Source organism: Pteropus vampyrus, unplaced genomic scaffold (assembly GCF_000151845.1).
Source record: "Pteropus vampyrus isolate Shadow unplaced genomic scaffold, Pvam_2.0 Scaffold193, whole genome shotgun sequence".
NCBI lineage: Eukaryota > Metazoa > Chordata > Mammalia > Chiroptera > Pteropodidae > Pteropus > Pteropus vampyrus.
The window spans coordinates 3,037,894-3,055,904 of record NW_011888974.1 but is presented as its reverse complement, the minus strand read 5'-3'; the positions used below and the strand labels follow the sequence as shown (position 1 = coordinate 3,055,904).

The 18,011-nt window shown below is 49.4% G+C and overlaps 1 protein-coding gene and 1 pseudogene across 1 annotated transcript in view; one reads left to right on the top strand and one right to left on the bottom strand.

The window, feature by feature from the left end:
- The first annotated feature begins 1,514 nt into the window (after nt 1–1,514).
- COL26A1 (collagen type XXVI alpha 1 chain) overlaps nt 1,515–18,011 on the top strand; it is a 186,979-nt gene continuing 170,482 nt past the window's right edge. The window contains 1 exon segment of the mRNA XM_011371581.1: nt 1,515–1,672. Coding sequence (XP_011369883.1) covers nt 1,515–1,672 — 158 coding nt within the window.
- Nucleotides 9,099–9,354, bottom strand: LOC111746533 (annotated as a pseudogene).

Here is an 18,011-nt window from a genome sequence, read left to right as displayed (position 1 = left end):
TTGTGTGTTGGCCAACTGCCCAAAGAGCACAGTTCAGATTCCTTTTGGGGGAGGCACTGAAAATCCCCTGATAACCCAAATTCTCCAAATCTTTTAGGCCTTGATAGAGGGATGGAGGGCAAGATGAAGGACGTGGTCCTAGGTCCAAATTATGTTTCACATTAGAGGGCTGTCCACTCTGAGATGGACTCTATCCATCTGATTCCTAGATGGAGACTCTAGACCTGTGAAGTGTGGAAGTTCCATTTGAAAGGCCCCAGCAGGATTTGAGGGAATCGAGTAGATATGGATGTGTAGTTTGGGGAGAGAGTGAAGAGGGTTGGATATGATATTTTGGGATGTGTACGCCGAGTATACATGGGATATGTACATATGGGTACACTGGAATATGCAAACGAGAGGGCAAAAGTCACAGGAGAGTTGTAGTCCATTAAGCACTTCCATATCTGATGGCCTCTCTCCAGTCCAACAGGCATTTTACAGACCAAGGTCTCCCCACTATTAGCAGGGGCAGAAAAAGCCTCAGGGCCTCTGCAAGCCCCTGGGATGCTTTTGGGAGAATTAGAAAAAGACACTTAACTTGGGAGGTGAGGCACGGGATGGATTTCAAATGTTCTTTGGGCAGGGTACAGTGCTGTGGGCATCCTGCTGCACAGTGAAGACTTAACTTGGGGGCAGGCTAGCCATGGGCTCATGTGTGATCTGGGACTCAGCCTTTTGGTCTGTAGAAGGTGACATTGTATTACATCTTCCTCAGCTCCTTTCCAGATCGGATGCTTCATGATCTGTGATTCTAGGGACAACTTCTCACTCAAATTGAGAGCTTCCTTCATTCCCAGATACTTCTCACCTTGAAAACACAGCTGGCAAGGTAAGGGCTGGAGGTGAAAGGGGAAGATTATTCTGGGGAAGCCTGGGTATGCAATGGTTTGGTCCAAAGAGCCCTTGACAAGAAGCTTTTATTTTTCTGGCTGAACTCTTTTGAGTCTCAGTTTCCACCTCTGAAAAATGGGAATGGTACTTCCTAATAAAGAGCAATGTTGTGGGGATGAAACAACTTTGCCAGGTGAATTTGCCAGGCACGGAGTAGGGGGCTCCACAAGCATTCGCGGACCCGGAGAGGGTTTGATTGGGAAGGTTCGAAAGAGTGTGTGTGTGGGGAACCCAAGAGCAAAGTCTGGCTTTCAGGGCACGCGGCTTGCGGGACCCCCCAGCAGAGCTCATACTCCAGCTCTGCGGCCGCGGCTGCCTCTTTGGCCCCGGACTGCCGAGGGTTAATGACAAAGCCCCACGCCCCCTTTGACGGCGCAGAGCCCACCTCACCGAATTTGAAAAGGCGGCCTTGGAGAGGCGTGGGCGCCCCCCAGACTTTTCTAGCTCGGACCCGGGCTCTGCTCGCTCGTCGGCTCGCTAGTTCTGCTCCCGGCGGGGGCCGCGGGTCCGGTCCGGCCGCGGGTGCGCCCCTGACTGTCCTCCCGCCCGGGACTCCGGGTCCCCGAGGGCGGCCGCGCAAGATGAAGCTGGCTCTGCTCTTGCCCTGGGCGTGCTGCTGCCTCTGTGGGTCGGCGCTGGCCACCGGCTTCCTCTACCCATTCCCGGCCGCAGCCCTGCAGCAGCACGGCTACCCCGAGCCGGGCGCTGGCTCCCCCGGCAGTGGCTACGGGGGCCGCCGGTGAGTGGCGAGGGGTGGTGGGGCCTGGAGGAGCGGGGCAGTCGAAGATTGGGGGCTGGGGATGCTGGGTGGTCGGGGTCTGGGGACAAGGACAGTGGGGGCTGGGGGCGCGGAGAGGCGAAGCCTGGGGGGCGCCAGGCTGTGGAGGACTGTGGGCTGGGGACGTGGATGGTTGGGGGCTGGGGACAAGAACAGTGGGGGCTGGGGGACGGAGGCGGAGGGACTGAAGGTGCGGGGCCCAGCCTTCCTGCTCTTCTCCTTGTTCTCCCAACCTTTGCCCCCTCGGCTCCTGGCTCTGAGTGGAGGTGGCTGAAACCTGCAGCACAGGCGCCGAGCGGGCAACCGTGGCTGGCTGGGGTTGGGTGGCTCAGTCTCTGGACGTTCACCGGCTCACGTGGCTCCAACGCGCTCACCTGCGCGGCGGCGGCTTTGTGTTGGGCAGCAGGTTCCCGGGTTGCCAAAGACGCGCGTCCAGGTCCCCCGCCTCTCCTGCCCGCTGCCCAGGGACACCAGAGGGACGATTCTGTCCGGTCTTTAGGGCTGGGACCGCGTAGGAGCCTCGGCGGAGGCTCCCCAGCCTCCTGGGGACGGGACGTGGAACCGGCTCGGATCAGATGGTTCCTCGGTGGGTGTAAGTAGGAGTCGGGTCACCCAGACCACGGTTCCTGGAGCCGCGGCGGCCTTCTCCGCCGGCAGGTGGCGCCCTGGTCACCGCTGAGACGTTTAGGGCAGCGTCTCCTCAACCCCGCGGTTGAATTTCCCCAGAAAACGCGTAAGCACGAACGTAAAAGTCGCCAAAGGCCTCCTTTGCGCCACTCACTCGAGTTTAACTTTTCGCCGTTTAATAATAATTACGACTCACATGGCCGTAACAGCTTTCTAGAACACACAATCTGCATTCGTACCATCCATCTCTTGGTCCTGAAACTACTCCAGAGTTAGCTATTAGAGTATTATCTTACCTTTAACCGAGGAAACTGAAGCCCAGAGAGGGGTCTCCAGTTCCGTGACAACTCAGGACTTGACCTCATAATCCTGTGCTTTCTACAGCACCCCCACTCTGCTTATCATAGACAGACCTCAGTTCTTTTCTCCTTGTATTTACCAAACCAGGGAGGGCGACCAAAATGAATTCTGGCAATGTCTTATAGGAAGGAGACGGGATATTTTGTGCTGGGAAGAATGTACACTCAATGGCTGGATAGGGTGAGACACAGCAAAGCTTATGAAAGTGCTTCTGGAACACTTTGTATGTGATTTTATTTCCCTCTTTCTGTTTGGAAATACTTACCCAAAGCTTCTATTAGTATTATTCTCCAAACACCCACAGTAGTGTGGCCTCTGCACACTTCCATATGAGAATAGTCTGAAAAACAAGCTTTTCAAGTTGCAGAATGATATGTACAGCATGATCTCACTTATGAAAAAGAAAAATGCTGATCTATGTCTAGGTATATAAATGCCTAGAAAGAAAAAAGTTTGTTGGAAACCATTTTCCACAGTTACCTATATGAAGAAACCTGGGGCTGTGGTGGCGGGGAGGGGAGAGGGTAAAAGAGAATGTCCATTTTTTTCTTACGTCTGCTTGTGTCTTATTTTCATGTTTTACAAGAAGCGTATTCTCAGGCATTACTTTCGTAATTTAAAAGTGTGGGAAGGGGGCAGGTGGGGCAGGGGGAAAGGCTCCTGAAGCCTTGAATACATGCTCTGAGAGGAGCCAGAGGTGAAGTCCATGAAGGGAGTGAGTGAATGGGGACAGAAGTTCTGGTGTTTGGTGGGCGGGAACTCAGGGACCTCTGCAGAAACTTGGAAGGGATTGTTTTAGCACAAATAAAAAGAGGCCCAAACAAATGTGGTAATCTTCCAGAACTCTTTCCATCTAGATGGGAGTAGGGAAAAGGTATAAATAGGTTCAGGGAGGATCTGGATGAATTTATGGAAAATAGATTCCCAAATAGGATACTAGGAGGTGTTAAGGCTTGGGGCAGTGTCCAGATTCTTGAGATTGATGCTCCTGAGCATAACTGAGCCCTTTCATACAAAGCTCAGAGTGGACATTGCAGGCTTGAGCTGGCCTGGTTGCACATGTTCCTATGTCTTATGAGCAATCAGTCACAGGTGGTCCATAGCTTTGAAATTCAAGAGCCTCAAAAGCAGAAGGCTTGGGGACAGCGTTTAGAATGGTGCACTTCACAGCTTTGGCTCCATACATGTGTTTACAGTGGCTTGGTCTCAGTCGATGGGAAAAGTGACAGAGCTGTTTTTGATAAATAGTCTTCCTTTATTTCATGGTATTGTACTTATCGACATCTGGTTTTTGGATGTGGTTTGTATTCTGTGTGTGTGTGTGTGTGTGTGTGTGTGTGTGTGTGTGTGTGTGTGTGTGTGTGTGTGTGTGTGTGTGTGTGTGTACCTGTGCCCACCCTTCAGAGCCAGGTGACATGTACTGGAGGCATCTTGCCTTACCCAGAGGAGCTCTTCTCTGGTCACTTCTGTCAGAAGCCCAGGGTGGACTCCTTTGTTTAAGCTATTTTGGCAAAAGAAGAGGACCCCAATTCCTCAGCAGCCTGTTTCTAGTAGAATCTTGCAGCCCTGCTATGGGCCACTAATGATTTTTGTCAGTCACATAGCTGAGTTCAGATGCCGAATAAAAGCTGAAGGGCAATGCAACATTAATTGGCCGGAGGACTGCACTAAGGACTGAGCCCCACAACTCTCTGCCCCGGTTCTTCTATTCTACCCTCGTAAGGATAATAATACATTTGTATCACTCTTTAAAGTATGCAGATCACACTCACTTCTTTCTCCTCCCTCCCACAGATCTTTATCAGGGGTCTTGTCTTTTGTCTTCTCCTCACCTCTATATCCAACTCAAAAGGGTCCAAAACAGGAGCTGGTGATCAGAGCCCAGGACATGAGGAGTGAGATCAGAGAAGGGCCTGTACCCCATCCCTGGTGCATATCTCTCAGCTGGAAGAAGGAGGAGTTTTAATTTGGATAAAAGATAGAGTTTTAATATTAATTCTTGGAGTGAGAGTGTTCTAACTGAGAGAAACCAGAAGAACTGTGGGGCCTGCTGGATTTTAGGAGAGGAAAGGAATACATCCAAAGAATGGTCTGTGAGCCAGGGGGCAAAGGACAACGTTGCTTTTTGCTACTTCCCTGAAGAATGGCACTCATTCCATAAACCACATACTCCTGTACAGGCCTGAGGACAAATGGAAGCCACATACTGCAGGGCTAAATATCTACAGGCTGTGAATCAAGTGAACGATGCTTGAATAAGTAGGTTCTGTTCTCCAACTTTGATGAATATACCTTTGCAGTGATCTGGAGAGCCAGGTTCAAATGAGGAATTCTTAGATGCTTTAGAATTTTGCTCTGAAATATGGCAGCAGGGGGAGAGCTGGGCCTGGCCCACCCTCTAACCTGTATTCCTTCCACACTGTGAGGGGCCTTATGCACAGGCTTATGGACCCCCTCAACCTGAATGTCCAAGTTCAGTTCACACCCTTTGGCCTAGGAATGGGCACACTGGCTGTGGGGTCTGCTTGGAAGGATGGCCTGGGAGAAATGGCCCTGGAATTAGGCTCAGGGCCATTTGGGCAGGACACCTGAGCCCCCAGAAGGCAGGAGCCTTTGTGGGTACTTCCTCTCGGCCCCCTAGACTTGTCATCTTACAGGAGGGGCACAGCTAGAGGAGGCCAGAGCAGAGCCCTCTCAAGTGAATGGCCCAGGGCAGGGCCTTTCTATGGGTCTAAGGGCTACTGCTCCTCTCACCATAGTGGGATGGGGCTTCCAGCTCTGCCCCTAATCCATAATGTGGACTTGCACATAGTCCTTAACCTTCTTGAGCCTGTTTTCTGGTCTGCATGATGAATACCCAATGGAGACCAGGATTTGGGAGGGCATGTATGCGAGGCACCTGGAGCAGAAAGGAGGGCACAGACTGACTTTGCAAAACACAGCTCTGACCTCATTTCCCTGGCTTGTACCCTTCGGCAGTCCCCACTGTGATCAGGAGAGTCCGAGCTGCTTAGCCATGTGTGCAGACCCTTCTCCAGCTGACACGCCACCCACTGGCCCCCTATGCTACAGGCTGCCTCTTACTCTCCATTCCAGCTGACCAGCTCCTCCTGGCTGTCATCCAGGTGTGCTGAGTGCTCTCGCTCTGGGTCACACTTTTCATGATGCTATACCAATGAATGAGAGTTTCTCCTGAACCCTCACCTGAACCTGTCATTCTCACCCCTTTAGGATGCCCATTCCCTCCCCATTCCTCCCCCATTCTGCCATTATTCTGGGCACCTGGATGTTCAGGTATATGGCTCACCAATGCCCAGTGTCACATTTCTAGGCCTTTCCCTCTCCTTCCCTGCACCTCAGCCACTTTCCTTGGTCTCTTCCTAGTTCTTGCTCTTCTGTAGGAACCTCGTACCTCAATATCTCAATATCTTAAACTCTGAACTCAAGCCTTTTTGCCCTCATCTCTCATTCCCTCACTCACATGGCTGATTCTCTTCTTTGCTCTCTGTCAGCCTGTCCTGTCTTCATGGCCTTTCCAATCTAACTTGCATCTTGCTGACATCTTCAACTTCCTTTCCTCTCGACCTTCTCTCCCAGCTGCCTAGAAAGCCCCCACCCTCCACCACCACCCGAGGAAGTCCTCCTGCTTTCTGCGGAGGGTCAGGAGGGCTGTCAGTCTGTTTTAGGAAAACCATTGCTTATCAGCAGTGCCAACCTAGCTGCTGTCTGATGGGACCTGTTTTAGTTCTATAGTGATCTGTCTGTCTCCTCCACACTGCTGGCTGATGGACCTTTCTCAGCTGCCATAGAGGCCTCTCCCCTGGTTTAAATCCTTTGGTGGCCCACCATCTCTTACATCAGCTTGGCAGAGAAGTTTCAGCTCTTAGGTCAACTCTCAATTGATAAGAGCTACCCAGGCCAGTGTGTCAAGAAAGATTCTGAGGTAGAGTCTGGGCTCAGTGAGGAGTGCCTGGACAGTCTAGTGATGTCACTGTGAGTGTGAGACAGGGAAGCGGAGGCAAGTGTGTTGTGTTTGCAGCCCAGCCTTCATGATACAATCCACCCTTTCCGGCACTACCTATAAAGGCTGCCCTTTTAAAGCCTATCTCTGTCTTTCTATACCAGCTACATGGTATTCCTTATTTCTCTCACACCTCTGTTTCTTTGCATATGCTATTTCATTTGCTTGGAATGCCTTTCCCTGCTGAGTTAGATGCTCTCCTGTGAGCACCTGGAACAGTCTGCGTATCTCTATATCAAGGTTTCTCAGCCTGGGTGTTTTTGACATGGTGGACCGGATAGTCCTTTATTGTGGAGCCATCCCGTGCGTTGCAGAATTTTCAGCAGCAGCCCTGGCCTCTACCCACTAAATGCCAGTAGCACACCCCCACCTCCCAACTGCGACAACCACAAAGACTGCCAGATACTGCCAGATGTCCCCCGAAGGGCAAAATCGCACCCAGTTAAGAATTGCTGTTCTCTCTGAAGCCGAACAGTTTGATTTGCGGGACATTTAAAAATATCGTATTAAAAATTTTTTCAATGGAGGTTTTCAAGTCTACACACAAGTGAAAGGTAAAACCAACCCTCATGGACCTTCACTGGAATTCGCCAACCATTACATTTTGCTGCACTTATTTCGCCCCCACCCCCAAATACTCGTGTATGTGGTGTGTATGTGTACTATTTATTTTAAAGCAAATCCCAGACTCATGTTCATTTCACTGGTGATATTCAGGATACACCTGATTCCTTACCACCATACCATCACCACATCTAACAAATTCCCAGTCCTTCTTTACTACTACTGCTATGATTCCTTATTTTTTATTCCTTATTACTGGATCTAAAATCCAATCTGCATTCAGATTTCTCCAATTGTCCAAAAAATGTTTTTTATTGTTAGTTTTCTTAAATCTGAATCTAATCAAAGTCCACTTATTGGTTTCTGTGTCTCTTTAGTTTCTTTCAATGTAGAAGCATCCGCTCTCCTTAAAAAGAATGCTCCCCTCTCCCCTCCCCACCCCCATTACATCGACTTGTTAAAGAAGGCCAGTCGTCCTATAGGATGCCCATGTTCTAGATTGGGCTGATTACTTCCAAGTGGTATAATTAGTTTGATCCTCTACTTTCTGTATGTCTTCTATATTGGAGATTAGATGTAAAGTTACAATTAGATTTAATATCTCTTTTTGGGGGAGGCAAGAATGCTTCATAGTAGTTCCAGTTTATCACATAGTATTAAGACGTGTTATGAAGTGAATGTTGTGCTCCCCAAGATTCATGTATTGAAGCCTTACCCCCAATGTGCTGGCATTTGGAGGTAGGGCCTTTGGGAGGTGATTAGGTTTAGATAAGGTTAATGAGGGTGGGACCCAATGATGGGATTAATGTCTTTATAAGGAGAGGAAGAAAGACCAGAAGTCCCCCCACCCCTACCCTTTTCTGTCTCTGCCATGTGGAGACACAGGGAGAAGGCAGTTATCTCCAAGCCAGGAAGAGGGTCCTCACCAGGAATGGAATCTGCCAGCACCTTGACCTTGGACTTCCCAGCCTACAGATCAGAGAAAAATAAATGTCTATTGCTTAAGCCATCCAGTCTATGGTATTTTGTTATGGCAGCCCGAAGTGACTAATGTGAGAGGACATGATATTTTTATCTATTAAACATTCACCAGAACACCACTGTCTACAGGTTTCTCCTTCTATCTCTCTCTTTTCCTTGCAATTTATTGGGTGAAGAAGCTAGGCCTGATAGAGTTTTCCTCGTTCAGGAGTTCGTCAACATGTTCCTCTGTCCTCAGTATTTCCAAGAATCTAGAAATTGGATAGAAAGGCTTGATTAGATTTTGGTTCCTTCTCCTTTTCCTCCTCCTTCTCCTCATATTTCTCCATTATTATTATTATTATTATTTTGTCAAAGTGACTTCTTTCGTTGTGTAGTTGTCTTCCATCAAGAATCATCTCAGGAATCCCACAAAGTCTCATCATCTCTCTCTTGTGTTGATGATCTTTGCCTATGTTATTATTTCATTAAGGGTTGTAGAATGGTCCTTTTTTTGGTAGCGGGGGGCTGGCTATTTATTTTTTTCTTGGTGCAAAGCACACAGTTATGGGTGTCAGGAAAGCTCATGTGTGGCTAGGACAGTAAAGAGTGAGACTCTCTCAGGCTCCTTTTTGGTGTTTTGTTGTTTTGATATTAAAGAATCTGACTCCTTCTGCTTGCTGCAGCCTGCCTTGTCTATGGGGCGGGATGGGGGGAAAGGGGTGCGAAAGAGCCTAGTGCCTCTGCAAGTCTGGTGGCTGGTGATAGCCACCCAGGATGGGGGCCAGCTATTGGTTTTCCTGGGCAGGCCACTAGGCTGCTTCCTTGTGGCTTCTGGAGCTAGGTCATAGGTGATCATGCTGCTGGAAGCCTGGAGAGATTGCGAGTGCTCTGGAGACTTCAACGCTGTGGCCATGAAGGGGAGAATGGACTTCCTGAAAAAGAGGCTCACCCACCAATGACCCAGCCTTGGGGAGACCAGGGTGGTGGGGATGGCTTCCTCAAGGTCCTTGGCATTTCCATAGGAGCCGTTACTGCAAGCGGAACCCAGGTGGCGCCGGTAGCACTCGTGGGTGGCCACCAGTGAGCCTCCGGAGGGGATGGCTGCCATGCTCTTGCTTGTGGGCTGGTGGAAACCTCGGTGGTGACCCCTCGTGGGTCTTGGTGCGTGATTACCGGTGGCGGGGACGGGGGAGCTAGGCCACAGAGCCCATTTGCAGAGGAGACCGCAGGAGGCTGCTCCATGACTGTGACGCTCCTGAAGGTCCTATTCTAATTCTGACATTTCTGTTTCATTTAATTACTGGAATACTTGTATAAATAATTTTCCCATTATCTACTATATGTAGGTAACCATGTTTTGAATTGGTTTTTACTTTACCTTTCCACTGTTTGGTTTTGCAAATGTAAGCGCGTGCATGCGTGTGTGTGTGTGTGCGCGTTTGTGCATTATCTGCTTCCCCCCTTCTTACACAGAGGTGGTGGAGCAGTTACACCGCCCTGCAGTTGGCCTTTTTGTTTTCCTTTACAATGTGCTATGGAGATTGCTCTATATCAGGGCATGGATACCTTCTGTATTCATTCCTTTTTTCACAATTTTAAAAATTATGTTTAAAATATACGTAGCAAAATCTACCGTCTTATCCATCTTTGAGTGTACAGTTCAGTGGTATTAAATACATTCATACTGTTGTGAAACCATCGGCACCATCCACATCCAGAACTGTTCATGTCTCCTGCATTCATTTTCACAGCTCCACCGTTCTGCGTGGTGTGAATGACTGCAGTTTATTTCGCTCATCCCTCTGAGAGACATTGTGTTGTTCCAACCCTTTGTGTTATGTATAATGTCACATGTTATTGTGCATAATGTGCATGAATACATTATTTTTGCAAGCGACTCTTTAGGATACATTTTTTAGAGTGGGTTTTCTGAGTGAAGGGTAAGTGTCTACATACATAATTCTGCTAGTGTCAAATCACCCTTCAGAGGTGTTCTATCATTTGCATTCCCATCAGCACTTTTTCCAGGAGGAGCATTTTGAAGAAGCCGTTTAATGATGCTGGGTCAAAATGGCCTTATGTGGATGAGCACAGACTTCTCTTACCTATATCACCTGCAAGCTTGGGCCACCCCTGACATTTGCAGGGCGTGAGGCTAGGGTACAGATAAAGGCCCACACACACTTACAAACTATTAGAGAAAATATATTCTGTCATTGACTTTGACAAGCACACCCTCTTACTGACCCAGGGGGCCAGGCTCACATTTAGAACTCCTGGCTTCCTTGAATTTTATTCTGGACTTAGCGGTTCAGGGAGAGCCATCCTTCACTTCCCTTCTTGTCCCATCTGACACCTTCCCTCTGGTACACAGATACTGTGGACACTCTAGCCCCAGTTCAGGCTCCTCCCCTCACCTAACAACTGTCATTGGCCACACCTTGGGCTCAGCTGTTTGAGGAGGGAATTCTAGGCTCCTTAGTACCTGCACTTGGTCTGTAAATGGGCTGTGGGCTCTGGGGGTCATGTCCTCTTGGCCCTACAGTCGCCTTGCCCTTTGGGGAAGGGTGTAGCCAGAGGGGGGCCTCAAAAGCACAGAGCAGAGGGAGAGGCTCCTCTTGCCCAAGTTTAAGGCAGTTCTCTCCTCTAGGGAGATGTAGAGTAAGCCTCAGGATGGAGTGAGGACGTGTATACCTCAAATCCTCGAAGGTTGGATGGCCTTTTCCCAAATGTCTTCAGTCATAAAGGCTGCATCACAATGACTGAGTTAAGGTCCAAATGTTCCCTTCTTGTACCTTCCCTGCCTTAACTGCTCTTTATCCCACAGTAGACTGTGAGTGCTAAGGGGAATGTCACCCGCCTGTTTGGGACCAGCCCAGGGCTCAAAATAGAGTTGAGTGAACTGAACCAAGGACCCACCAAGGCTGCGAATCTAGACTGGGTATGAGTCCTCCCAAGGGTCACTTTTCAGTCCCTGTGGCATAGTGGCCCTGGACGTAAAACCCCTTTCAGAAATGATAAGACAAGGCGCATCAGGAGGGAAGGCTCCCGGGCTGCTCACAGAGACTAGTTTCTGTCCTTTTTGAAACCTGGCTATATTCTAGCCTGATGTTCAGGGTTTTTACCCATTTCTAGACAATTTTAAAAAGTGATGGGATGAAATTCAGAACTTGCGACTGCTTTTTGTTTTCTATTTAGAAACTCTCCGGCAAGTCAGTTTTGGAAATGCTCTTACGCCTGATGATGACACTGCTGCATCCCGACTTGTCCCTTCCCCCTCCTTTCATTTCTCCCTCTTCCATCTCTCTCCCTCTCCCAGTCTCCTTCCTCCCTTCATGTGTCCCCAGGCATGACCATTTGACCAGTTCAGAGGCCAGAACCTGATGGATTCCATGCTTGGGGTTTAATGCTTAGTGCTTCTTGTCTTGAAATTTTCAATACTCTTTATCTTTAAATGTGTGCTTTGTAAGTAAAGTCTAATAGGACAGCAGAGCATATTCGGGGACTTGATCCTCAGTTCTTACCATGTCCCATTCACTGTCCCCTACCCCCTCCTTGGGGGAGAGTTCTCAGCTGCTTGCGCCCCAGCCTCTGACGCCCCAGGGCCATCTGGCCTCTCCCTCTCCACACTGACCAATGACCTCTGCTACCCTCTGCCTCTGCCTGGAGCCAGGATGTGGGCTCAGGGAGGGTTGGGACTGGGTACGAGTACCCGATGACATCCTGGAGTGGGGCATGGTGTCCGCAGTCCCTGTGCTGGGTTGACAGTACCCCAGCCTGTTCAGCAGGTGACTGAGAATGGAGAGCCTCTTGCCATTCTGGCTCCTAGTATGTTTTGGGACAGAGATTGCTGAACTGTAGAGGATTGCCTGTCCGCTGTAGGATAGGGGACCCTTGGGAAGGGGAGATGCCTGGCCTGACTTCCCTGCCCCCAGCTGTGGCGAAGTGCTTCAGCCTGGAGGCTGGTAGAAAGGGTTGCACATGTGTGTGCTTGAACATGATGGAGTTGCAGGGAGGGGTCCAAGGGTGCCTGCGAGGGTCTGCATTTGCCCCACCAGGATCCCCGTGCCCAAGAGAGCACATGTGAAAATACACAAATGACAGGTCAAGACAGAGAGGCCTCAGAAAAAGGGAAAAAGCTGTGTTGTTTAATACTTTTAATGGGTTGTTTTCTCCAGCTTTTAAAACAAGGGGCCCTGTATTTTTATTTTGCACTGTGCCCCACAAATTATCTAGTAGGTTTTGTTCCCATTCTTTAGGAACAACATCCCCTAAACAGCAGAGCGCTGATGGGCTCATCAGAATGAATCGGGGAGATAAAAGAATTGGATATCCAGTCCTACTCATGATTCAGGAAGTGTAGGACCTGGAAGTGTGTGTTTTAATGGCCTCCCAGGTGCTTTTTTGGTGCAGCCAGGTTTAAGAAGCACTGCATGGAGAACACAGTTTTTTGAGATTCTTTCATCATGACCCATAATAAGAAATACCTTTTATATAGTGACTGAGTATGCCTGCCTGCTCATGCACACATACACATCTGAAATAAGTTTCACAAAATAATGCTTACTGTTACCATATGTGATACTCTCTTTTTTATTGTATTCTATCTAGTTTGTAAAAAAGTGTTTGCCAAGACTCAGAAAATTGATTCCACAGCCCCTCTGGGTTAAGACCTGCAGTGGGCGACTCCCCTTCCTGGGGGACTGCAGGGGTCTCTTTGCCTCCTGTGCTCCCCAGTTCCGTTACCTGGCCCTCCAGACTACCTCTTACTCTGAAGTCACTTTCTTATTGCCTCAGCAGAGCTGAGATGCTGAGGTGTCTCCTCCTTCCTCCAATACCTCTCCTGTGCCTCAGCTCCACCCTCTTTTGGAGCAGCCACAAATACCCTTCCTTCAGGAAGTCTTCCCAGACTGAACTTCCTGCTCTGTTTACCTCTCTGTGGGCAGCTCCCTGTGCCTCTTGTGTCTGTGATGGTTTGTGGTTTGGGTACTGAGAACTCACTTTCCACTTCCTTTCCCTGCAGATGGAATCATTGCTCCTGCCTGTTTATGCCCTAGCGTGGCCCCGCCCAGCCCACCCGGGACATGAGTGCATGAGCCTGTGCTGCCCACCACCCGCCCCTGCCCCTTGGGAATGTGAGCATATGCAGGCCAGGTATTTACCAGCCCAAACTTCGCTGGGCCCCACAGTAAGCAGGCTGAAGCTGGAGACTCAAACAGGAGGGCAGGGGCATAGCCCCGAGGCCTGCACAGGTACCCTGGTGCCTTACTTGCAAGAAGTTACCACTGAGCGCCTACTGTGTACTTGATGCTGGGGGCAGTGAGACGATTGATAATTCAGACCTTGCCTCTGACTTTGATGAGCTCAGAGACTGGCTGGGGAAGGCAGACTCATGAGCAAGTGTGGAAGTTGCTGTGACACAAACATGTGCAAAGTGCAGTGGACAGGCAAGGGGCATGTGAGCAATTGCTTGTCTAGGGGAATTAGGGTGTGCGGGAGTTTGGGCATCTCTGTACCTCAGTTTTCTCCTCTGTAAGACAGGGATGATTGTAGTATTTACTTCATAAGGTTGTACTAGGGCTAAAATAAAGTGCTTGGGAAAACAGGGAGTAAACACTATTAGGGCTTGTGATGTGTAGTGTGCTGATATGCCTTGCAAAGGTTGGGAGGATGGAAGCTTTCATGACATGGGAGCCCACAGAATCCTTTTGTGAGGATGGTGTTCCAGACTCCATATTTTGGGAAACGCTAGTTATATGCCGAGGACTTCCCAGAGGAGTCATGTTTTAAGTGGTCTTGTAAGATGAGCAGGGTATTCTCAACAGTGACTGGAAAGTACGTTTTGGGCGGACGGAACAACCATGTGAGGGCTGGGAGGCGTGATGGTGCCTTACATGCGGTCAGTGCAATTGAGTTCAGGATGGCTGGACCGTGGGCTGTGGGCAGGTGGGGAAAGGCTGGGCCTTTGGAGTCTGCATGCAAAGCCCCTTTTCTGCCACCCTAAAGAGCAAGAAGAGGGAGGCCAGCTAACAGTGGCCCAACCTGAAGTTGGGCAGAGGCAGGGGGGAAGGAGCCGCAGGGAGAGGAGAGCTCAGAGTCTGTGCAGCTGGCAGCACCTGGCCACTCTGGTTGCAGACTGGGGCTCCTGGCCCTCCTTGGGGGATACTGGGGGGCAGGCTGCTTTACTCCTGAAAACATGGCAGAGAATCTGCAGTGCTTCGAAAGGCAGCACAGCACGCCATTCACACAACCTGCATTTTTTGTAAAATACTTGTGTTTTTCTTCCACGTGGTTTAGTAGCCAAATTTTAGCATCTAGCACCCGGCTTGCACATATCAGATATTCCATGGCTGCTTGTTAAGTGAATAAATGAACAAATGTCTTGATCTCTCACCTCTGGTAAACCAAGACTTGGCCTCTGCCCCCATGCGGGTCTGTAGTTCTGAGGGGTCCTGGAGAGAGGTCTTTGTCTGCCCTATGTCCCCACCAGGCCAGCTCTGGCAGCCATACTTAGAGGAGGCATGGAGGCTGCTTCTTCCTTTGAACTAGGAGTGGGTAGAAAAGGGTGAGTTTTCCTGAAAATCACGTGGAATGGCCTTTTCCTCGGTCCTAGGGTTTTCTGAATCTCCTCTTCCTTCATCTCACTCTTCTCTCTCCCACCCTAGTTTGTCTGTTATTTTAAAATCCATTCCCAGAGAAACAATTCCTATAGCAATAAGAGCACCACTCCAGGCTTCTCTTGGCTTGAACTGGTTCGACACTTCATTGCTGCTTCGAGTGTGTGAGCTGTACCCCAACCAAGTCCGCCTGGGGCAGGGGAATAGAGTAACAATAACTAAGTGTGAGAGGATTTTCGGGAAGCCTGCAGCCGATCCTATGAAAGTAGACACACGGCACACTGTTCCCTCCTCGAAGTCAGGGGTCCCTGCCTTTCTTGCCTGGTCTTATTTTTCATTGCCTCCCAGAAACCTGGGTCTAGATGTTTCTCTTTGGTGGCCTGTATGAGACCACCTTGAAAGGAGCTGGACCCAGTCCAGGTTAATTCTGTAACACTGGGGTAGAGAGGCAGGGAGGGGGGTTCCCCCCACCCACGCTTCTCTGTCTGCCCTGCCCTGTGTGCCTCCAGAACAATTTGCAAAAGGTCAGAGCTAGCCAGGCTGCCTCCTGACCTTTGCCAGCTCCCCCTGCCTGGATGTTTCCGGAGCTTGTTCTGTTAGGTGTTAATGGGAGTTATGAGAAGAAGCTTGGAAGTGCCTGTAAACCAAGCTCAAGAGTTTCCTTAATAAAGAAGGAGGGTGTGAAGAGTGGGATCTGGAGCCAGGCTGCTTGAGTCTGAATCTCTACTCTGGGTGGCCCTGGTTGAGTCACCTGACCTCTCTGTGCTTCCGCGTCCCCATCTGTAAAATGAGGGTGACTGTAGTATTTACTTTATCAGGTCATTCTGGGTCTTAAAATGAATTAATATTAATAAAGCATCTAGAACAATATCTCGTAAACACTATGCAGCTTCTTAAAATGATAAAGGCTTTTCCAGAATGGGCAGTCTGCTAAGCTTGGGAAATGGTGAGTTTCATAGACATCTGAGGCCACCAGATTCTTTTCCAGGGAGCATTTCATTAAGGTGGTGTTCTAGATGATGCACTTTAGGAAACTCTGGCCTAGTGAGTGGGTCAAAGTTAGATGCCTCAGCAGTTTGTAGTGCCCTTCGCCCTTTAGGAGCCGGTCCTACACTCTCATCAGGGTCATTTCTGACCTCACCCTATAGTCGCCTACCCTGGTGCTTCAAGGGAGCCAGAGTAATACAGAATTGAGGGTCCCTTAGGACCCTCGCTCAGGTTTTTAAGGATTTGAGAAAAGGGTGGGGGCCAGCCTAGCTCCCAGTGGAACCATAGCCACTGGGAGATGAACACAGAAGGTCACCTCCAGAATGTGACTAGGGAGTAGGTTAGAGGGTCTGTGGCCCCCGAGAAGCACATGGTGTGTTCAGGGGCTGAGGAGTTCTGACGAACTTCATTCCCCAAGGGTTGCGACAGCCAAGGGAACCCCAAGTGCTTCTTCTGGCGTGTCTCCTATAGTGGGCCTGTCATGACTCATCAGGGGACCCACAGTCACGCCAGCACTCCCCTCCTTGACACGGTGCCTCACAAGTAATGTGAAACTAATAGGATTAGGCTGAGATCAAATGAGGAAATGGGTTAAATATGCAGACTAATTATTACTCAGCAGTTCTTGCTCACTGGATGAGAGCCCCACTTAAGAGTTCCCTCACCCTACTTCTACTTCTCTGAACAAAAGCGGAGAGCACCAACACCTACAGGAGGATGTGTGTGTGTGTGTGTGTGTGTGTGTGTGTGTGTGTGTGTGTATGTGTGTGTGTGTGTGTGTAAGTTGTTTGCATCCATAACTGGCTGCGGATTGCAGCCCAAACAGTTTATGTCTTTATTTGAAAGTATCTGGCCCACCTACCCACTTCTTTGTTCTGGAAGGACAGGGACTGTGTGGCATTTGCTGAAAAGCCCCCCAGTTTTTAGCACTAGGAGGCCCAGCAGAGGGTCTTCCCTGCGTGGCCATTGTGAAAGGCTCAGTCTTCTGTCTTCTCTAGGATGTAGCCTCTGGAATCAGGCTCTGCTGCAGGCTGCCCTCTGACCCTGCCACCCTGCTGGCCCCTGGAGGCGCCAGTACATCCAGTCTCGTTCAGGAAGCCTTTGTGAGAAGGTGGCAGTTTCCTTCTGATTTGGCTCCGGCTGTCTGTGCCCTGGCCAGTTGCCTCTGGCATCTGACATTTTTGTCATTCCTGCTCCCCTGGAAGGGCTAATCTAGGAAATCAGCACTTCCCTCTTCCTGCCCCTCTGTGATTGACTTGGCCACACGGCTGATTATCATCTGGCTCTCAGAGATCTCAGCCTGCCCAGGCACCCCCCCCATTTCTGGAATGATGGAATCTACAGGGTTTGCCAGGCTCTTCTCTCTTTTGTTCCACAGCTGATGATGACAATTAGCTCAGACCCTGAAACTTCATGCAAGAACTCTGAAGATATGGGCCTCCCCGGAGAGGCAGCTGAGCAGGTGGGAGAGTCTGCTACATCAGGGGCCAAGAGAGAACTCTGTCCTGACCTTTTGTCTCTCTGGGTGCTCTGTTCACCACCGAGGTTGCTTTTTAACCTCAAGCCACTTCCTACCTCAGGGCTTTTGCACTGCCTTGACGAGTTTTTGTTTTTTTCTTGGCCTAGCTAACCATTGCTCAAGGTTCAGATATCAGCTTAAATATCACATCTTCAGGGAAACTTTTTCTGTCCCCCAAGATAAGGTCAATTCCCCTTGTTAAATACCCTCAGAGCTTGCTCTCTGACTTAGAGGCTCATGATAACTGTGTCAATCCTATAATTAATTGATGGATTGATAATTAGTTAATCGTTGTCTACCCTGAGGCTGTAAATTATCCGAGGGCAGGGATCCCATCTGTCTCATTTGGCAGCTATATTGTAGGTTCTTGCAGAGTACCTGGATTACAGAGAGTACCCAGGAAAGGACTACTTTGCAAGTTGTATTAGTTTCCTAGTGCTGCTATAACAAATAACCATAAACTTTATAGCTTAGAAAAACCAGAAAATTAGTTATCTTACAAGTCTCCAAGTTAGAAGTCCAAAATGGGTTTCATTGGGCCGAAAAGTATTCAAAAGATTGATCCTCCTGGAGGCTTCAGGGGAGAATTCATTTCCTTGTTTTTTCCATCTTCTAAAAGCTGCTGGCATTCCTTGACTTATA